This window comes from Amblyomma mixtum, chromosome 3 (assembly GCF_055824585.1).
Source record: "Amblyomma mixtum isolate Tamu chromosome 3, ASM5582458v1, whole genome shotgun sequence".
Taxonomy (NCBI): Eukaryota; Metazoa; Arthropoda; class Arachnida; order Ixodida; family Ixodidae; genus Amblyomma; species Amblyomma mixtum.
The window spans coordinates 380168456-380191249 of NC_143014.1; the positions used below are offsets into that span (position 1 = coordinate 380168456).

Consider the following 22794-nt stretch of genomic DNA (forward strand, 5'->3'; position numbering starts at 1 on the left):
ATGATAAGGCACATCAACCAGGCCACTGTAAAGCATTTAACACCCCCCCTTCCCCCACACACACACAAACACAGAGAGAGAGATGGTTTTTAACTCAATGGGGCAAGTAACGGTAAAGAATTTAAAATACATGGGTCCCAACAGGCTCCGTACATTTCACTGTCCACTGTCCAGACAACGAGTGCCGATAATAATGAGGCATAAATACATTGAAAAAGTTTGGTCCCAAGAAAAACTATACATAATTAGAGTTGTCCATGTTAACAGGGGCCGTATTAATGTGGATTGAGAGCAACGTGAAAGAAGCCCAAGCCACTACTTGCAAATGGCTCTCTAAGGTAGCTCCAAGTTAAGTGAAATGAGGCCCTGCACTCAAAATGTCAAAGCAAACCCATCTCTGCAATTTGTGGAATGTGATCGATGCTTCCATGTGCAAATTCACGTGCAGATCCCACAAGCTGCAAGAAAGACCAACACTCCTTTCTTTTTGTGCAATGGCACAAAGTAAGGAAAACAAGGAAGTGTGCACAACAAAGCAGGCAGCCTAGAAGAAAAAGAGGAAGACGTCATGGTTCACTTGGCTCAGCCTCACACTCGTGTCTTGCTACAGCTGAGAGTGCTTTAAAGTGATCACTTGTTCCCAATGACTCCATCTGCTTCACATTATTCCACAGGCGGGCGTTCAGTTCACTTTTTCCTCCGCATGTATTTGTTTTTCCATTGGGCACGCAGGCACTACCACATTGCTCTCTGTAAGCATTTTCAAAAGCACATGTTACGCATCTGCTTATGCCCCTAAAAGCTCCGCACCTGGTGCTATGCTCATTTTTCAGCATTCACCTCCAGAAGTGTGGTCTCCACTGACCTGGCTATAACGCAGCCACAGCCTTTTATTGTTGCTCATGCGTCCTGGAAACTTTTGCACCCAAAAGTCAAGACTATCAACAACCAGACAAGACCTTACAGCAGAACACAGTGAAAACAACAAAATGAGAGGAGAGAAGATGTAGTGCGATGCTGCACTATCTCATCTTTGTGTACACCATTTTCGATGCCTTGTAAAAGTGGGACCACAGCAAGGCTGGTAAAATTTGACGGTCTTGAAACTGATTCTGTTCCATTTCTCTATTTTCCACCCTTTGTCACTGGCAGAAGTGATGCCATGTACAAAATTTGCACAATTTGTTATTGGCTCAAGCACAGTGATGAGAAAGATGGAGGGCGCATGAGGCAGATTCAGCCAGCGATGAAAGCTGGGAAATATAGGTAGAAATGGAATGGAACTGGCATATGTTACAGGGAGTATGCCTGAATGTCACGGTGGCCACCATTTTTTGGTGCATGCAGCGTTGCAAAACAGTGCAGGCATATCTAACTGCCTTCTCGCCACACGTGCTCAGGCTTGCAATGCTGAAACTGCGTACTGCACCACAAAATGGCGCCTGCGACGTCATGTGAATGCCTCCTATGCGAGCCAAACTTGCCCCGTTCAACGAAGCCACTCACCATGTTGGTGTTGATGGTGATGGCCACTTTCATTTTCTGCAGATCAGCCTTCATCGTCTCAGGTCAACCAGAACACGGATCACCTTGACTCTCAGGAGTTCACCCACCTGCGAGGAGACACATAGCACGCCCTTCTCACTCACCACCCTGTTCGATTATGCAAATTATCTCAGCAAACTGACAGCATGTGTGCTACTTCCTTCATGCACATGTCAGACATGGGAACTACACAGCATGCTTACCTCTGAGTTCTCGATAGCCCCCTATTAAAGCTACTTCCACATTCAGGAACACAGCGCCGGTTAAAAAATGCATCTTCTAAGTTTGCCTACAACTTGGTTACTACACATGGCAACTACCTGCCTGTCTAAGAATAGCTTTGTTCACACCTCAAGCCCAATCAGTCATGTGTAGGGCTAACCTAACGCCACACAACTTTCGCTGTTACTAGACAGCAGGTGTCACCTGACAGGCTCCTCATATGTGAAGCATGCAATGTGCATAAAGGCCCCATTCAAGGCATCGAATCAGCAAACTACAGTTCAGTTTAGACATGCTTGTTTCACAGAAACCCCCTCTGGGGCTTTAGCAATTGCGAAGAAACAGTGGTCATATTTCCCTGCAACAAAAGGGTGGATGGACACACTGTGGGTGCTATCACTGGCAAACACGGCAGCTTCCTGGGCAAAGGAAACTTCCCAATTACACTTCTCTCAAACAGAAGGCACCACATAAAAAGAAAAACACGCAGCCATTTGAAGTAAGACCTAATGTATTTCCTGTGTTGTTCAATGGTTCAATGTTAGGGGTACTAAGTCATGTCACATACAATCAACCCTTTAAAGGTGTATCACTGAAAAGGGGCCCTGTGACATTTTTCCAATGCCAATTAAAGTGGCTCAGAGGGCTCCTCAATCACTGCAAAGACCAGTGCAAAAAAGGCCTACAGCAGTCAGTACGTGCAAACAAAAGCCACTACGGTATTAAAATTAAAAACAAAAAAAGGCGCATATATCAGAAGAAACTATTTCACTTGCTGATGAGAAGATAGATTTCCAGCAGCCAGTACCTCGCCTCGAGCACACACGCAGCGGAAGCTTGCATGCCATGGCTCTGTGGCCAGAGAAGCCTCCAGGCTATGCCACAGCCATGCATGCGCTCAATGATGTCATCACAGCGACCCTCAGCGCACAGACACTGCAAGCAGTGTACCTTAGAAGAACACAGAGGGCCCCGTTTCTTGCTACTGAACTATTCGTTGTGAGTACAGTTGAAAAGCGGTTTCTTCCCTCTTCATTTCTAAAGCTTTGTCCCTCTCAATTTCATCCCCTTCCCACTGGTCCACTGTGTTCCCTTTTTTTTGCTATATCCTCATTAGCTGTCTCTCCCACTGCACAACCCATCTCTACAGGAAAGCTTGAAGCAAAAGTGGGAAATGGCAATCCTGGTATTATTAGTGCCCTTCCCATTAAGTTCTCATCTCCCTTTTCAGTTCAAGGAATGAAACTCGGGGGCACTGCTCCTTGCTTCCATCTACCAAGTGTAAAGGAATGGAATGCAAGCTGCACAGCCAAGCAACCACCAAGGCCATTATGTTTGTTACCTCGTATGTGCTGACACAAGTGTGACACTTTGACACAATGAGCGCAGATTTATAAATTTACTGAAAGAGTGAAGCACTACATCACTACTGGCATTTTATTGGTTGCCATGGAGAGGAGTCAGTGGTTATGGTGATCAGATGCTGACCCAAAAGGCATAAGTTCAACCTCGGCCACGGTGGTCATAATTTTATGGAAGCAAAATGCTAGAGAGCCGTGAGCTGTGTGATGCCAATGGACATTAAAGAAGACCAGGGGCAGAATTATGAAATGATCAGAGTCCAAAAACAATCACAAAACGGTCACAAAGCCCTCTCCCTATTGGTCGGCACAAAATGATGGGCACATCGGCCTTGTGATTTGATCATTCCATAATTCGGCCCCAGGTGGTAGAAATTATCCGGAGCGTTCCACTATGGTGTCTCTTACACCAAGTCACTTTGGGACATTACACCCTCATAAACCATAGACCAAACCCCTAACATTTTAGTATTGTCACTGGGTGCTAGGGGTTCTGACTACCACAGTACACAAATTGACAATAACAACTACAAGCCTCGTCTTCACTAAGTGCCCCTTTGCAATTAAAACATATTTTCCAGGCACCCCCAGAGAAAATGTTGATGCAAAATCAACTAGCTTATTTCCTCATGGGTAACAAATAAGCTGCTGCACAATTTCTAAAACAAAAATACTCTAATAGACAGTCTTAGAGGCCACTAGACAGTCTGGAACTGAAGTAAGCTTCAGGACCAGCACCGGGGCCCATGTTTCCATTTGCAGTGCACACAATGCTACCACTTTCACAAACACATCCCAAGGAAAACCAGTGCATGCAAAACTCTGCAGTCAGCACATTCAAAATGATGATGATCATCATCAGCCTGACTGCGCCCACTGCAGGGCAAAGGCCTCTCAAATGTCTCTCCAATAAACTGCGGCCACCGTAACCCCGCAAACTTCTTAATCTCATCTGCCCAACTAACCTTCTGCCGCCCCCTCCTACACTTGCCTTCTCTTGCAATCCGCTCCATTACCCTTAAAGACCAGCAGTTATCCTTCGCATTACATACCTTACCCAAGCCCATTTCTTCCTCTTGATTTCAACTAAGGTGTCTTTACACGCGTTTGTTCCCTCACCCACTCTGCTTGCTTCCGGTTTCTTAACGTTACACCTATCATTTTCTTTTCCATTGCTCGCTGCGTTGTCCTTATGTTAACCGAACCTTTTTTGTTAGCCTCCACATTTCTGTCCTGTAGGTCAGTACCGGTAAAACATAGCTGTTCTATACTTTTCTCTTAAGGGATATTGGTAAACGGCCATTCATGATCTGAGAGAACATGCCAAATGCACTCTACTTCGTTCTTGTTGTTCTAGTTATTAAGCATGAAATGCTTTTAGCTCCCGTTGTCGGCAGTGTGGTGACGTCACGCCAAGACCGAGAGCCAACATCCGGGCACTGAATTCCACTCAACCTGGCACTGAAACGAGAGCATCCGGGCACCGTACGAGATTTAACAAGACTCTCTAAGAGAGAGGGCCACTTAGAGCAAGAGGGGAGCTCCAGGGCGAGAAGGGCTTTCGGCGGAAAAACTGCTTCCGCGCCGTCCCCAAGGATGGCGCTGCGGTCCTACACTCACGCATGTAAAAGACCAGCCGCACGGCCTTCAGATCATGACGGCTCCCCTTTTGGCAGGCAGATGTATACACGCTCCCGGAGTATTCGAATGCGCTGCATATACATTCTTCTCAGGCCTGCGTCTCGTCGTGTCCGCATACGCTTCTGCATCGTCCTGCATTTCAATGCCGTCACCGTCACAGCTGCTTAAGCCGAGCAATGGTGCCTGACAGAAACCGGATACAGCTGACGAGGCAGGGCGGAAGAGATTCCCCAGACACTCACAGGAAACGTTTGTGTCCACATGGACCAGTGCACAGTATGTGTGGTGTGGTATGTTGAACACTAGACCCATTTCAAGATTTTGACTAGTACCATCTACAATCGATGTGTTATGCCCGTAAACATTTCATGCTTTCTCTACTCTCGGTTACGGGAGAGGCAGTTTTTTTTTCCCACTCATGGTCCGAATCAGTGACAACTACCTTCCCTATGCAGACGTATTCCCTTACCACTTCCAGCACATCGCTACCAACTGTGCAGTGCTGATTCCTTGCAGGTACTGAACATAACTTTGTATGTTAATTTCAAGACCTACGACTCTGCTCTGCTTGTCTAACACATTATCATGCTTTCCAGCTCATCTCCTGAGTAACTTAGCAAGGTAATGTCATCAGCGAATCGCAAATTACTTAGGTATTCTCCATTGACTATTAACCTGAATTGTTCGTAATCCAGGCCTCGGAACAGTTCCTATAAGCAGGCGGTGAATAGCATTGGCGAGATCGTGCTTCCCTCCCCGACACCCTTCCTACTAGAGGTTTATCGCTGTCCTTATGGAGGACTATGGTAGCTATGCAGTCGTTATAGATATCTTCCAGTATTCTCACGTAGGACCCTTCCACACCCTGATTCAGCAATGCTTCGCAGGCATGACTGCTGAGGTTTCCACTGACTCAAATGCTTTCTCGTAATCAATGAACGCTATATATAGGAGTCGGTTATATTCTGCACATTTCTCTATTATATAATAGTGTGAATGCAGTCAATTGTCAAATACCCTTTACGAAAGCCTGCCTCATCACTGGGTTGATTGAAGTCGAAGGCTGTATTGATTCTATTTGTGATCACCTTAGTAAATACCTTAAATCTCCCCTCCATCCTTCAAGAGATCTGCTCCTACCTGACCCTGACCAGCTGCTTTCTCCTTCTGCATTGCTCCCAAGGCTTCCTTTACTTCCTCTTTCATTACTCGAGGGATGCTTGCTCAATTGCTGTCCTCTACTGCCTCTCTCATTAACGTTCCAATTACTTTGGCTATTGTACAGATCTGTATTGAACTCTTCAGCTACCTTAAATGTCTAATCCATACAGCTAATGATATTTCCCTCTTAGTCTCTTAGTGCCTACATCTGGCTTTTACCTATGCCTAGTTTTCTCTTCATTGCTTTTAAGCTACCTTCGTTCTTTAAAGTATGCTCAATTTTACGCCTTGTTAAACTTCCTTATGTCGGCTACATTGTGCTTATTTATTACCTTTGATAGCTCTGCCAGTCCCATTCTGTCAGTAAGGTTATACGCTTTCATGCTTTGGCGTTTCTTAATCAGATTGTTCATCTCCCGAAGCAGCTTGCCATCCTACCGCCTACTTTTAATGCGCACTCCATCATGATAGCTATGAGATTATCGTTCGTTGCTTGAACATTACGATAGTCTTCCTCAAAACTGATAACCTTCACTTATGCTTACATGCCACCTCAGAATGGCTTCCCCACAGGCCCCAGAGGCAAAGTGTCCATGAGCAAAGTTATCCAAATTAACCTTGAAGCTATGCATAAGTTTTAAACTCACTACAAATGGACACATTTACCCGATATTTTCTGTTAATGCAAGGCTGCCATAAGCACCTAAACAACAAAGCAGCTGCAGTAGCTCCTGTGTGAGAGTGTGCTGCTCCACTATTTGAAGAAAAACAGATAAATGCGCATACTGATATGATTACATCTTGGCCCACAACGTGAATCACAGGAGGAATACATTGACAAGAAAACAGGACAAGCTCTATATGAGACAGACAGACAGGACATTCGGTCTAGTGGCCTTTGTTACATGAAACATGCTGTGAGTTAGAGTGGATGTATGAGCTTTTTTTTAAATATCTATAAAACCAGGAGCTCTAAATGTGCAGGTATATTTCACACAATACAGATCACATAAGAGTCTGAAGAATAATTAACAGACCAATTGATATCATTGCATACAACCGATTGGTAGGTACAGATCTTTTTTCAAATAGCAAATCGAATAAAACTGATAGGCATTTTATTAGACAAACACAATACTTACACAGACAATTACAAATTTTCCCAACGGGGGATCCTATTGCATTGCCACAGGGGTTTTGATGGCCACCAATAATACCCTGAATACATGCTTTTCCAGCAAATAAAGGGTGCTGCATGAGAGCCACGATCACACACTGAATGATGTGCACTACTTTCAAAAACAATTTGAATGTGCCTCACCTTGTCAAAGCCAGCGTGTGAGGTTGCAGGAACCAACAGAATCTGCTATGACCAACTCAGTGCAACTCAACAATTCAAAACGCACTTCGGTGGAAACTCTAATCCCACCAATGGAAATAATTCTTGCACAATATTAACAATAATAAAGAAGCCTGACTATGTTTCAAGTACAAGTGAAAATGTCATGAAAATTTGAAAACTATAGGATTAATGCATTTAAATACTCACTTTTTTCCCAATACAATTAATGATTGGAATCTATATTGCCTAATGAAATATTTGACAGCGGGAACTTTCAGGCTGCTTTAAAAATGTATTATACTCTGATATTTACTCTTGTCGATGTTGGTTGTGGATTTCAGTTGTATACAAAAATGTGTGGTCTGTACTGAAAGTGTGTTAAACCTTTTTTTACGACATTTAGGTCCTCACTTAGACAGCTGCACTTAAGGGGATACAGAGGTCTTTAAATGATTAAAAAAATCCTAAAATTTTGATTTCACAAAAATGGCATTTTTGGGATCAACACACACTAAAGTTGCAGTCTAAAAAGTTTCAATGTCTAAATTCGGCATCTAACTACTAATATATCTATATATTTTGTGCCTACAAAGGCCGTAAATTGCAATTTTAAAGCGAAATGTGGCAGGACTTCCCATCCGTTCATACGACTGTGTCCCCGATGGCCTCCATTCTGGTTTTGTTTCAAAGCTGTCCCCCTTCACCAATACCCGTAATTGCTCACTGCTGTGAAGTATTTTTTAAATGCTCACATTCCGCTGTTTTTTAGGCCTCTACAACGACCTCTGAATGGCTGGCGCACGCATCTCAGGTGCAATATTCTCAGCTTCTTGTTTTTTTCTCAACTTAACTAGGCTTACTGAGAATTTCTATTGTGTTCTCTGGTGCAATCTCAATTATTCTCATACCGTTGAATTCACACAGCACTAAACTGTGGAGCGATGCTGTTTTTATTTGGCTGAGGCAAGCATTTCAAATTTTGTCCAACATAATGTCACCTAATTATACTTTACAATTAACGAGCTTGGACAAAATTTAACATTTTTAAATGATGATGTACTTCAAGAAAAATACAATTAGCATAGCTCCAGATGACAAACCTTTGTCTACAGCCCCATTTCAATCGAAACGACAAAATGCAGAAATTGTCTTAACGACCTCTAAGAATTCAACTAATTAGGCATCATTCATTTTCCTGTGGCATGGGAACTAATTGAGATATACTGAAACAAATATTTTTGAAAACAGGAAGAAGCTATGCTTTCGTGTTGCGACACTTGGCCACGCTGTTCTCACCTTTTCTGTGCAGACAGTGGGAAGCAACAGCAGGCAATCAGCTGCTGTGTCGGCCGAACCACGCTCCCCCATACAAGTGCTGGTACCACTGGCTAGAGGAACCATCAGTGGACTCCACCTGTTTATCACAGTGACAGCTACAGCAAGGAGTTTGCGCGATTTACAGGGAAGACACTGGAAAGAGGAACAGCACAGATCATCATAGAGAAGGCGCTCGCAGCTTTCGCCTTCCATGTACATTGAATGTTTGTGACAGATGATGAGATCCAGTCACAAGGAGTGCTCTGCCTGCACTACGATCCTGGATCAAGAGAGAGAGAAAGATACGTTTTAATTTTTGCCCATGCAACCAGGCAGTGCTGAGATTGACTCCCGAAACTTACACACATTTGGTTGCTTGGCACCACTGGCACAGCGAGTGGTACGAAAAGCAGTGGTGGCTAGGAGAAGCACGGTACTTGAGCCTCCAGTGAGTCTGTGGCACTGGCACAGAACTCTCACCTGTGAGGAACACCAAGCTTCCTGAGCTTATGAAGTGTGGGTGCCACTTGGCTAAGTTCCAAGAGACTCAGGCTTAAGCAAGCTTGTAGCCACTTGACAAAGATGGCTTGGCAAGCTGAAGGCACACCCCAATGATGCCTCCCAACGAACGCTTTCAGGTGTTGATCGTTATTTAGAAAAGAAAATGTTCCTCCCTAAATAATACATCCAGGCCTCAAGAAAGATACCTCTTCAGATTTCGAATGCAAAACAAGTATTTCTTTACAAGCATCTACAAAGTGCAGCTATAGTTAAAAATCTAACATCTAGACAACAGAAATTCTCAGGCAAACAGATGAGAGATGGCAGAATAACTTTCTGCCTTGAGGATACACTTGACATTCGAAATTCAGAAAAAGAAAAACATTCTCTACTACAGGTGGCAAAATCTCAATGCATGAAAATGGCTGAAAAGGTGCTTCCAAGCTAACTGTTCTGTGAAACATCATTAACTGCATCTTATGGTACGATTTGCATGAAGGCCACTAAATTCACCTGAAACAAAGACATCACCACTAGGTGCAGCACACTTCCTGAAAAAACTACAAAGTCCCTTTGTACACGATAGGTCAAGATGAGGGGACAAGCCAACCATCGCGGTATTCCTCAAAAACATGGCAAAGCAAAGTGACTAGAAATATTTTTCCACTAATAAATACAAGCTGCAATGCAGCATTTTTGTTTAATTACATGAAACATATATAAGCGACTGCAAACTGCCCCGGGTGAAATGCCATCACATAAGAAAAGTAAAAGCGATGGCACTATGGCTGAAGGACTACACTTGCACTTGCTCCTGAGCAGGCTTACATAAAAGTTACGACAACTGCTACTATGGCATTCCTCAGGCCCAGTTGCTTGTGCTGAATTCACGATGCAAGACAGATTGCTAGAGGAGCATTTGATGAGGAACACTGAAGTTTCATGGCATTTTCAGCAATGTCGGCATTTGGTGGTGCATTTTATGCTTTCTCCCCTATTTACTCTGCTGAAAGCTACTACACACTTGGAGCTTCATCTGAGACAAACTAGAGTAAACTATCATTAAGTAAAAAGAACGGGCATCACATACACGTCCCGTGATAATGCTGCACGTGACATGAAACGAGATTTGCGGTTCCCTACCAAACCCATCTGCATAGTGTGGGATGGCTTTAGTTGGTGCATTTCCTTCAATCAAGCACCATCATGCATTGTAAAGTATATTATCTGACCAAGCAAGAGTAGTGCAACCCTAAACTATAGCCCTAGCTTTTCCTCTATGCAAGTCTGAGAGCAAATGAGGCCTTCCTTCGCGTTCTTTCTGTCGTTGCAACTGGCATGCATACACAACATCCAGGACAGACGGTAAATGCCAGCTCGCTGCGACTATCGCCCAGTGAGGCTATCAGCCTCTACCAATAGGAAGGCGACCTACGGTCCATTCACTCACACGACACGGTTGAGGATGCCCTTATCAGAGCAGCCATAGCCTCTATGAGCTTTGCAGGCCAGAACGATGCTCTCCGTGCCACCGGATGTCATCTGGACATAAGAAGGGCATATGCAAGACATGTTTGTCTCGCAAGGGCTCTATTGTAGGCATGCAATGTTTTCAAGCTTCTGCTCTGGTAAGATTTAAACCTGGCCGAGTATATGCATTGTGTGGAAAACTTTGCAGTACAAAAGAGGACAGTACTATAGTCGGATAGAACTTGCGAATGCAGGGAAAGTTTTTCCCCCTCAAAGGACAACCTTCCAGCTAATGGCACCTGCCGATTCTCATGGCCCTGCTAGGGTGACAAAGCAGGGAGTGGTAGATAAAAGGCGATAATCCCTTCCCTCTATCCTCCAGGGTTGTGGCGCCGCTGCCAGCATTGTCTCCCTAGCAGGGTCAGGAGAATCAGCCAACGCCATCGGTTGGAAGGGGGTCCTTTCACGAGGAAAGTTGTATCCGACTATAGTAAGACCAGAGATTTACAAATCTCTCATGGTTGTCCTTGCCCAGTCTTTTTTTGGCAGGGTGAAAATTACCACTTCGTTTCAGAGCATGACTTGCTAGAGCATCACATTATTTAGCTGCCAAGATACTTGTGGAAGGTTGTTTAAGCTATTGTCATATCCATCCACTGTAGCAAAGAGTATGACGACGCACATTATAGTGCTTGGCTTCAAGTTAGGGTACTAAATTCAATGACTGCGAAACAAGCCTATCATTTTTGCTGCTACTGGGCTCCTTGCTTTTGCAGGTTCAAGCCCACGTGGTTGCAAGTTGTTATCACTGCAGCCTTAATTTGCACCATGACTCCTATGTACGGTAATGTGCCGCTATCTCACACCAGTTGCTTTTGGCCATGCGAGCAGCTTAGAAAATAAAAAAAACACCAAAACTCCAAAAAAGCCGAAATTACCATTAATAGATCAAAATATGGTTTCCTAACAGTGCATATTTATGAAATGTCAATGGGGGCTTACATGCATACTAAATGCGAGACACCATGGTGACGATGGAGCTTCAAAGGGCTGGTCAGTGTGACTGCATGAAAGCAGAAATTCACTAAAGTGCACAAAAATCCAGGGCCACTGCTACCATCAGTTACTCTGCAACGGTTTCAGCAGCCAATCACATCCTGGGGGTAAGGCATTCCCAATACCGAGTTTATCACACCTGCAAGATTCAGTACACTAGAGAGACAAATTAGTTCTAAAGAAATAAATGAAACTATGAAAAATAAGTGTTCCCATGCATGTAATCAGAGAATATTTTTGAGATGAAATACTAAAAAAATTTCCCAAATAGTTTTGAAAACTGGAACGCATTAAAATACGGCCACAGTGAGGCTGTGTGTGGTCAATAAGAGCAATAAGGCATAAAAGGATGACAATGAGTGGCATCGCATGCAGCAACAAAAAACTTTATATAAAGCACACACTAGAGGCCATGCAGCCCAGTCTGCAACATACACTGACAAAACGTACTGCAGTATCGAGAATTGTACAAGGGTGCCAAAGCAAGGGAAGATTGATTGAGAAAGACTTCCCAAGATAAGCACCTTTTAGCCTCCTGCTGCCTACTCACACAATGAAGTCGTACACATACACTGAACCAAAGATCCTCCCACACGCAAAAAAAAAAACTGCTGTAACACAGCTGCTCAGCCTAGTCTGCATGGGTGCATCTTGAAAATGTGTTCAAAAACTGATGAATGACATGAGGAGAATCACAAGGCAGTTCATTCATTGTGCACAGTTTTCTTTCAAGATGTAAAATGATGTAGGTCTTATCAAGCGATGCTGACGTCAGTCTTTGCAACAAAGTAAAAAAAAACAAGGATGAATTCTCAATGGGCACTTTGTAGAAACCATATGAGAAATTCCCTTGTAATATATTCATTACACGTCAACTTGTAAAAGACTTGCATAGTCTCTCAACATTAGGTTTACATATTGAAACCACCTACCATAAAAGCCCTATGCTGGCATTGGTTCCATGAATGTAGGCATCCTTTGTTAACATGCCACATTTGGCAGTTAACTGATAATGCGGGACATTCCGGTGGCAAGAAATACTTCTTCCACTAGGAACAAATCATGCGTAGAATATGCCTGTAGCCCACTCTAAAATTTTTACTGCCACTGGGAGGATATCCCACTGGATGAGTAAAGAAAAAAAAGAGTGAGAAAATCCAGATAAAAAGATGCCCAGCTAAGATACTACAGCACACTTACAGCAATTATCAATATTGTTGGATGTGCAGAAACACGCTGTAAGAATGAAGAAAACAATAATGTATAGCACAGGACAAATAAAACTGAACAGTTAAATCTTTACAGCGATGCAAATTTGTCTTCACCAGCCCTCTCCTTAGGTTACTAACCTCACAAATTATGACATGTCCTCCAAGGTGGAAAGGAACACAACCAGGCAAGTGACTTAGCGGAGCTGTCAGGATCCTCTGTCACGCTCAAACAAAGTAATTCCGCATTTATGCACCCGTACTCAGCCCCCAGTGCAGACTCCACTCACCGATCCTCAGATGTTCGGTCCACGACCTACTGTATAATTATACAGTAGGTCGTGGTTCGGTCCTCCGTGAAAGAGACTGCAGCACCAACGAATCACACCACCTTGCGTGCACCAGCAAAAACGTGCGACGACATGGCCCGATCAGAGCAAAGTGAAGCAACTGACGACAGTAAATTCCAGATTCTATCTACTCCTCGTTGCCCGTAAACGGCTTTCAACTCATTTCAACTCATTTCAGCGTTGGAAAGAGTCCGCCGTTGCGGTCACTTCGAAGCTTACCTCCTGCAGGTGGGAAAAGCTCGGCTGTGCGCCGTCAGTGCACGTTGACGATTCCAGATGGTCGAAATTATCCGCTGACTCTAGTCCGAATTATCCTGGGGGCCTCCACTACATATCTTTCTATCTTATACCACTCCCACCTTCATCCCTTTCCTACGGCGCGGCTGATACAGGTGTGAGGTAGTACAGTCAGTGTTCAAGAAGGCTGAGGCAAGATGTCCACTGGATCGCGCGTTTTCATAACAGTTGGGCAACATTGGATTTGTCGGGGAACGGGCATGGGCAACACTGAGTTTGGCTACAGCGGCACTAGCGGCACCAAACGGCCGGAAAGTTCTGCGTCTTTTCCGTCCTTCAAAAACCACTATGGCTCTTTTGTAAAAAGGCGTTTAAGGTAAAATATGTGCACACATGTTCATAATTCTAATAAAAGGTCTTCACAAACGATCCTATTGAATGAGGCTTATGCATATATATATTAAGGCAAGGGATGGAGACACGCGCGTGTCACCATCCAGGTACGGGGGGCGTATTTCCGTTTGCTAGCCGCTACAGACAAACGCAATGTTGCCCACACCAACGCGCGCGCGGAGCACCTGTTGCTATGACCAGGCTATGACAACTATGAACACGCCAATGTTGCCTACCCCAACACGCACGCGGAGCAGCTGTTGCTACGACAACTCAGGAAAGAAAATGCGACGCTGGTCATTGCAAACGGCGGCGCCCTGCCGCCTTCGGGTTCTCGTGCTTTTCGGATAACAAGCTGTCCTGCTTTTCGACAACGCAGGTAAATTTATTGAACGCCGGTGAGGCGGTGATTATCAGGAGCAACGCTGTCTGCCGTTTGGATAAGCTTAGGGCGTATCGACGCCCACCAGTTCAGAAGCAACGATGTCTGCCGCTTGCGGTGACTACCACAGTGCCGTTTGGACAAGCTTAATTCAAGGTGAGTAATTTATTCGCTTTCATGCTTTTCGATGGTAGCTTGTCGTGCTTTTCGATAACGCAGGTAATCTATTTTATCGCCGGTGAGTAATTTTACACGCCATTTGAGAAGCAACGATGTCTGCCTCATGGGATAAGTTTAATGCAGGAAAATAAAACTATTCATTTTATATTTCTCTACTGAAGTGTAACAGCTTACTCTCACATTTATTTTTCCACATGCTGAACATTGTACAGCAGTTGTTATAGTTGAGGAACTCACACTTGAACACGTAGCATTTTTCACCACAGATACTGCATGAAATACATGACTTTACGCATGATTTTACAAATGGTGTAAAATTGATTTTGTGGGCCACATATGGAGATATCCGTTTTTTTTTTAGTGCTTCCTTTGTTGTGCATCTTGTCACCTTCTCACAAAATCGTCCTTCATACTGTGAACAAGTGTATGGCCGAAATCTTGTTTTATGAGGGGAGATTTGGTATAAAAAAAGTGTGCAATTATTTTGCGGTGCCCCACATTTAATCTCCTTCAAGGTAATGCCCATTTGAACCCATGCTCTGCTCTGAAATTTGTTTTTCACTGTTTTGAAGCAGTCCAGAAATTCTTTCAATGGCTGTCCCTTTTTTTCTCTCTACCTCTTCCTTGACCACAGAACTGTTTACCCTGTGGACTTTCTTCTTTGAGGGAACAGAAGGAAGTTGTGAAAAACAAGGTGAGGTGAATGGTACAGGTAAATATTCTGGGTAATGCTGTTTTTTGGTTCACACACAGGCAGCTTTGTGTGCTGGTGTGTTGTCGGGGTGAAGCCACTGTTCTCCACTTCCCACAGCTTGGGCTATTTTCATCTTGTTCAGTCATGCAAATGTTTTAGAATCTCCTGGTATTTTCGCGTTTTTTTTTTTGGATATGCTGAAGTTTGTCCGGCAAACGCTAATTATAGCTGAGAAATCTGATTTTAAAAACTTCCCCGCCCCATGAGTCAGACTCATGATATCCGAACTCAGAAGGTCGGGTTACCGCTGTTTTGAAGTGAATGGCAGTGTAGCATAGCCTTTGCAATCCACGCCCAAAATTTGGAGCTTAGCACGCAGTTTACTTGCAAAATCAGCTGGTGATAACAACACCTGTAGTTCGTCTTTTGGTGTTTTCCATCTTATTGAAGCTCAGTTTTCGGTGACAGCAGTTCCTTTGTCATTAGAATATCATAGTCTGTCAAAAAGCAGGCCAACTTTAATTTGTCCTCAGTGTCCTTTTAAGTTTTGTTTGATTTTTGGGGTACGCCCCAAAGCGACTTAAGCTATGAGGGGCGCTGTAATAGAGGGCTCCAGATAATTTTGACTACCTTCGGTTCCTTTAAGTGCACTGACATCACACAGTACATGGGTCTCTGGCATTTCGCCTCCATCAAAAATGTGGCCACTGCTGCCTAGATCGAACCCACGTCTTTCGGGTGAGCAGCCGAGCACCATAACCACTGAGCCACAGCGGCGGCTTCCCTATTAAGGTCAGTTGGTTGCCCAGTGATAACTGAAGTTGTGTGTAGTTATGCAGCTTTCATTTGGGGCCTGAAATTTTTCAGGGCACTTTAAAATTACTTTCAAAGGTGCACTTTCTCTTTAAATAATTTACAGTTAACATGAAGTTCGATTGCTATGCATTGAGAGAGCAATAAAATCTGCTCATAACTGCACGTTGTACAAAGATTGATTTTAGATATCCAGTATAAAGCTGTGTAAGTGAGGTGGTATAATGATTAATAATAAGCTTGTCCATCTTTCGTATGTACAATTTCATATTCCAGACAGCTGTGGTGTACAAAGTTGCTGAATGGCAAACACTGAAGTATACACCTCATTAGTGTTGCACCCAGCTTCAGCGTATGTTGACTTGAGATAGATTGCTCGACATGTAGGTGCATGAAACTATATGTCAAGGGATTTTAGTGAGGAAATCACTTCCATTTCTCAACAATTAAAAGGGTCATACACATAGTGTAATGCTGGACAAACTTGCAAAGGCTTAGCCCCATTTTGAGCTCTGCTTATTTCGCTAGCAATTGTATATATACGAAATTATATGCATTTCAAAAAAAGATGAGGCCAGGCGCAGTGTCAATGAGGTCATTAATTTCTTCATTCTTACTGAAGTGGCCACTTGTGCTGCTAGCTTAGCTTTCTCCCACTGTTACGAATTGCAAACATGCTCCTGACAGAAGTTGGCACATTTTGTAGGTGCCAGTCCGAGTTGTTTCATATATTGCACAAGTAGTGTACCTCATTACATAGATAAGCTTCATGCAGTTACTATCATCTGAACTGCATGAAAAGGTTGATGAATTATGAACAAGGTCCTAACATGGTTAAACAAGGATAAAGGGAGGTCGCAGTGAATGTCATACTGTCACTCACTTTTGGAAATGACACCTAGTTTTAGTTGCATGTTGTCTTCTCTGTAGTGAAGCACACGATATTAGAATACATGGATCACCACTTGGTGCTTAGCTACGACTGCGAAATAATTTAAAATTCAATTTATTTTCTCATGCTGTTTCAGTTTAGACAGCCAGACAATGACTATGACATCAAAGGTCAATATAGGTCACTGCTTCTTCATTTCTCATCACTATCGCTCTTGAGACAGGTCGGTTTTAGCATTGAAGTTAATGAAAACAAAGAAGAGGCAATTATATTGCAGTCTTTTTTTATGCCACATGTGGCGTACCCCGACCTTTGATGTCACAACCATCCCATCGCCTAGCCGCTGGAACCGAAACAGCACCAAGATGAAATTCGATTGTAAATTATTTAGCGGCCCTGATATATATGGGGTGATCCATATATACTAATGTCTAACGCATTGTTTCAAAAAAGAAAACATGCAAGCAAAGATTTGGTGGCTATAGTCCTTTAAAAAAAAAGCTGCGTGAAAAAGCAAGGAGGAAGGAAGGAGGACAAATGAGAACTACACACGCATAGCATTTGAAGAGCAATGAAGAGAGGAAGCGAGTGTGTTCCATGCCTTACCTGCATAACGTTTCTCACAACGTCAAAAAAGTTGCTGGCAGGTAACGAGTGAGCCTATGTTTTTGATGCCATTTATGCAAGGAGGTCCAAATTTTTGTGGACTTTGGCAATACATTTTGGCAGTGAACATTCTGTCTTGTCAAGCTTAAAGTGGTGTTTCTATGTCATTTTAGAGACATAGCTGCTTCATGGTGCTTTTTCAAATACACATACTGACTATAAATATGAGAAAAAAGTGGAGATAGTACAAAGACAACGGCGACATTTTTGAAAGAACAAAAATGAACAAGGATACAGTACAATTTCAGGCCCACCTATTCACTTTTCGAGCTCCAACAGCATCTTTGGAATGAAGATTCATCTAGGACTACTGTTTACTTCCACAAATGAGACCACTGCCACTGGTAACGGTGAATTGCAAAAGCCACAAAGGAATGATTTCAAAGCATATTAGGAAAAATAAATCTGTTACAAGAAGAAACGCACTGACATCAGTGGCAAATATGTTGAGAAATGTTTGAATGAATAGACTCTTTTGGTACAACCCTTGTCTTTCGTTCCATCAACTAAAACCAAATTTTAGACCTCCTATCGCAAGCTTGCTGAGGTGTACCCAAGGTTGATCAAAAGATTAATAGCTGAAAGAGTTAAAAAAAAAAAAGACATCAGCAAACACAATATGCCTCGCGGCCATCAACGAGGACCTGTATTCCAACTTGCGGCTCATTCAAAAACATCCCATTCAGCAATACACGCTGGGGGGGCTAGTTGGTGCATGGTTTTGAAAACAGACGCGCAAAACAGACAATGCAGGAGGAAGACAGACGAAACAAGTGCAACTGTTTATTCACCTAGGGAGCAAGTGAATATATAGGCAAACAGGCAAAAGCAGAGAGGGACCCACACACGCGCAGAAGTAGAAACAAAAAGATAACAAATGGCTCAAGAAAAAACGTGTCTCAGCTCATATCTAAAAAGACACCTTCTTTTTTGTAAATTGTAAGAGAGGGCGTGCTTACGTAATCGTTTCCACCTTTGTTGATGTGGAACGCTTCTATAAGTTCACGGGCTGTGGTGCCTTTGATCCTGCGTAGAATTTTTGTTTCCTTCAGCTTCGCCTGAAATTTTCTCTTCTTTTTCCCCGCAGGCTTTACAATGACGTGGTAAGAGAGTACCCATGCCGTTCTTTAACGCGCGATTATGGTCAGCAAGGCAATCATTAATACATCAGCCCGCTTGGCCAATGTAAGATTTCCCACACGTCGGCGGGATCTGATAAACTACGCCCACTGCACATTTTACAAGCGGCATCACATGCTTTTTCTGGCATTCTGCTTTTTTCAGTTTTTTGGGATCCATTTTGCCACACAAGGAGAACAGCTTCTTGCGGGTGGAAAAAACTACAGGAACATTAAACTTTGTCTCAAAATGTTTCAGATTGCGTGCCATCTTATGAATATAAGCCATTACCACAAGTTTAGCTTTCTGTTTGGTAACATCATTTTTTGCACTGTTATTGCAGTTTTATTTTTCACCTTTTTCAGTAATGCTTTGGCAATTGCAAAGTTGCGCGTGTTTCGTCTGTCTTTCACCTGTGTTGTCTGTTTTGTGCATCATCTTTTTTCAAAATTCCATTGGGTGACAACTGATTGGCCCAAATGGCGGAAATGGATGCACATCTGCTTCTGGCATTTTGGCCAATCAGGTGTCGCTGAAAGGGACGTTTTCAAAGGGGACACACATTGGAATGCAGGCCGAGATTCGCCTACCGTGTGGGAGTATGCCCATTTGGCAATGCACTGTAGTAAGTGCAAGAAGCATGGCTGCTGCCCTGTCCTTGAAAACACAATGTTCTTTGCAAAGGCAAGAGGTAAAACTGAAAGGAAGGTAACTGAGACTTTCATATCGCCAAGAATGCCGACAAAAGTATATGAGCACGCCGTCTATCTTCTGCATCATCACCATCATCAGCCTCACTGTGCCTACTGCCAGGCAAAGGCCTCTCCCATGTCTCTCATATTAGCCCTGTCCCTCGCCAGCTGCGGCCTCCCTATCCCCGTAAACTTCTTAAACTCATCTGCCCACCTAAATTTCTACCGACCCCCTGCTACGCTTGCCTTCTCTTGGAATCCACTCCGTTACCCTTAAAGGTGCACTGAAGAGGAATCTGAACTCGTCTTTTTGCCGCGGGAACTCATCATCATCATCATTTAATGGCCCTTAAAGACCCCTGGCGGGGTATTACATAAGGGGGGGGGCGAACATCGAAGCAAGTAATGACATTATTAGGTCAAAAAAAATACATATACAAAAAAGTACAGTAAAACAGTGAAAAAAAAAACTGAAAAAAAGTATACAGTGAAGAAAAAGTATACAGTGAAACAATCGTTGCTTGGGGAAGAGAAAAAAAAGAAAAACACGTTTATAAATCAGGCAGACAGGTGCAGTAGTATATCAAACAATCATAACATAAAAATAAAACGCAAAGGCAACAGTTACCCACATTGGGATTTCAAGTGCAATGACAGCATTTGGCGGAATTTCAGAGCATCGCGTTCAGTGACAATTAATTCGGGTAGTGAATTCCATTCATTAATGGCAAGAGGCAGAAATGACTTGTTAAATGCGTTTGAGGAGCCATGAAGTCTTAGGATGCTCATGGAGTTGAAAAGACGGCGTGATGTTCGGAGGGGAGGGAGCAGAAGGGAGTGTCGAAGTGAGGGAAAACAATAGTACAATTTATGGAATAATGATAAACGGGCAATTATACGCCTATGCGCGAGAGGCTCGATGTCGGCAGATAATTTTATTTTGGTAATGCTAGAGCGGGTGTCATAGTTGGAGGAAATAAAGCGGGCTGCACGGTTTTGGACGGCTTCTAGGCTGGCTATTAAGTAGGCTTGATGTGGGTTCCATATTGGGGATGCAAATTCAAGTTTGCTACGGACGAAAGTTTTGTAGGCTAGGCTGCGAATGGAAGAAGGGGAGAAACTGAGGTTGCGTCTGATAAAGCCGAGTGTTTTAGATGCATCAGCAGCAATCTTCGTGATGTGCTCGGACCAAGTGAGGTTGCTCGTGGTATGGATGCCAAGATACCGGTATGATTCGGCTTTAGTAAGGATGGTTGAACTGAGTGAATAAGCGTAGTCGATATTAGTGCGCTTGCGTGATACCTGCATGTATTTGCATTTCGTTACGTTGAGCGTCATTAGCCATGTGGAACACCAGCTTTCAATCCTGTTTAGGTCGCTTTGGAGCAATTCCTGATCATTGTTAGTAGTTATGCGGCGGTACAGGACGCAGTCATCTGCGAAAAGACGAATTGTCGATGAAATGTCGGAAGGAAGGTCATTGATGAAGATTAAAAATAAAAGTGGGCCGAGCACCGAGCCCTGAGGCACACCAGAGAAAACTTTTGTTGTGGGAGAATTGTCATTATCGATAGCAGTGAATTGAGAGCGATCAGTTAGGAAGCAGCGAATCCATTTTAATATCAGGGGATCGAGGCATAAGCATGAAAGTTTAGCTAAAAGGCGTTGGTGGGGTACACGATCAAATGCTTTTGAAAAATCAAGGTAAATGACGTCTGTCTGGAATGAAGAATCTAAGTTTAGGTTAAGGTCGGTAGTGAATTCGAATAGTTGGGTTTCGCATGAGTAACCGGATCGGAAGCCGTGCTGATTGGAAAAAAAGAAAGAGTTAGAATCAAGGTGAGATGCGGTTTGTGAATATATAATATGCTCTAATAGTTTGCATGCAATGCAGGTTAAAGAAATTGGACGGTAGTTGGACGGATCATGACGGTTGCCTGCTTTAAAAACTGGTACTACTCGACTTAGCTTCCAGTCGTCCGGAATTAAGCTGGTAGCAATAGATTGATCAAAGATTATTTGCAAAATTTGACTGGAGATTTCCTTGGTGCATTTCAGTATCTTAACTGGTATATTGTCTGGTCCCGGGGCACTTGATACTTTAAGTTTTTCGATGAGGCTTCCAATACCGTTAGCTGTTATAGTAACAGGCGGCATTTGCGAAAATGAAAACTTCGATACAGGAGGAATGTCTGAAGTAGATTCATTGGTGAAAACCGAGGAGAAATAAGAGTTCATTACAGCACTGCGTTCGCCTGATGCGACCACAGAGCCATCCGGGTTAACCAAGGAGATGTGATGCGTAGACCTATTACCTGGCGTAAGGAGATTCCAGAATTTCTTTGGATTGGAGCGCATGATTTCTAGCAAGTCCTGGTGGTAAAATTTCTTTTTTGAGCTTCGTAAAAGTCTCGTGTATTCGCAAAGACACGCGAAATACTTATCCCACCTTGAGACACTGGGAGAATGCTTTGCAAGACGGAAAAGACGTTTTTTTTTCATTAAAAGTTTTCTGAGGGCATTGGAAAACCAAGGTTTGCTGGCATCACCTCGAATGCGTACGAGGGGTACATATAGATGAATAAGTGATATTAATTTTTGTTTGAAGAGCAACCAGTTATCATTGACGGTTCTTGTGGAAGAGGACATACGAAAGTGATGGAAAAACTTGTCTAGCTCAGCAATGATACTTGGAACATCGGCCTTATTATAGTCACGAATGAATTTAACTGAAGGTTGACGAGTAGCGATGGGTATAGATAAGTTAAACAACAAGGTACAATGATCGCTGAAGCCCGGAATGGATGATAATGACTGGACACATTCAGGATCTGAAACAAGAACAAGGTCGAGGGTATTGTTTAGGCGAGTTGGAGTGTGAACTGTTTGCACAAGGTTAAAGGTAAGAACTAAGTTTAGAAACTCACTCGATTGGCCAGAATGTGCGGATAAGTTGTACCAGTCAATATCAGGAAAGTTGAAATCGCCGCATAGTAAGTAAGTTGCATGGGGATAACGGGTATTAAGGTCGAGTAGTATTGAGTACAGTTCATTAACAAATGAAATGTCGCTGTCTGGAGGACGATAGCATGCAAGCAATATGACTGTGCTGGACGGAAGCAATAACCTTATCGCAACGATTTCATGATTGCAGATGGGCAAAAGAGGAAAAGAAGGCGTGCTCGATTTTACAAAAACCAGTACACCACCTCCTCTCCGCATCACCCTATCGCGTCTGTGGACCGTGAAAGATCGCGTATCGTGCAGCAGCTCTTCGTTCGAGATGTCCGAGGTCAGCCACGATTCAGTAAATATAGCTATATCAGTATCGCTATCGTTTAGGAAGACTTCAACGGCATCTTTTTTGGGCAGATAGCTGCGGACGTTGGAAAGTAGAACTGCTAAGGTTTGATAACTCGGGGCTGCGTATGTCACTTGTGGTGACTGACGAAGTAGGTGTGGCGGAGGCCGATGAGCGGATGGCAAACGCTATAACTTCACTTCTTGGACAGAATCTGTTTCAGAGTTATAAATAAATTGACGGTCATTCAT

General features: G+C 43.4%; 1 protein-coding gene and 1 long non-coding RNA gene across 28 annotated transcripts in view; one reads left to right on the forward strand and one right to left on the reverse strand.

The window, feature by feature from the left end:
* The window catches only part of LOC149356976 (uncharacterized), a 592868-nt gene that overhangs the window by 57159 nt on the left and 512915 nt on the right, over positions 1–22794 (reverse strand). For 5 of the 26 annotated variants that reach the window (XR_016291746.1, XR_016291745.1, XR_016291744.1 and 2 more), the window contains exons 2-6: positions 11563–11623; positions 10541–10632; positions 8569–8686; positions 7073–7181; positions 1507–1613 (exon numbers count right to left, since the gene is read on the reverse strand). The exons of 1 other annotated variant lie outside the window; for it this stretch is intronic. Coding sequence is in view for 9 of the 25 variants with exons in the window: in XM_089584386.1 (XP_089440512.1) it covers positions 4776–4901; positions 8569–8686; positions 10541–10632; positions 11563–11623 (397 nt within the window). In the remaining 16 variants the exon portion in view is untranslated. Of the gene's footprint in view, positions 1–75; positions 1614–4748; positions 4902–7072; positions 9070–10540; positions 10633–11562; positions 11624–13114; positions 13216–13393; positions 13678–22794 lie in introns of those variants that run through there. 20 more of the 26 variants (XR_016291750.1, XR_016291753.1, XR_016291751.1 and 17 more) reach the window with 16 other exon arrangements.
* Positions 14047–22794, forward strand: part of LOC149356978 (uncharacterized) — a 23035-nt gene continuing 14287 nt past the window's right edge. For both annotated transcript variants that reach the window (XR_016291761.1, XR_016291760.1), the window contains exons 1-2: positions 14047–14342; positions 15001–15060. This is a non-coding gene — a long non-coding RNA (uncharacterized LOC149356978). The remainder of the gene's footprint in view (positions 14343–15000; positions 15061–22794) is intronic.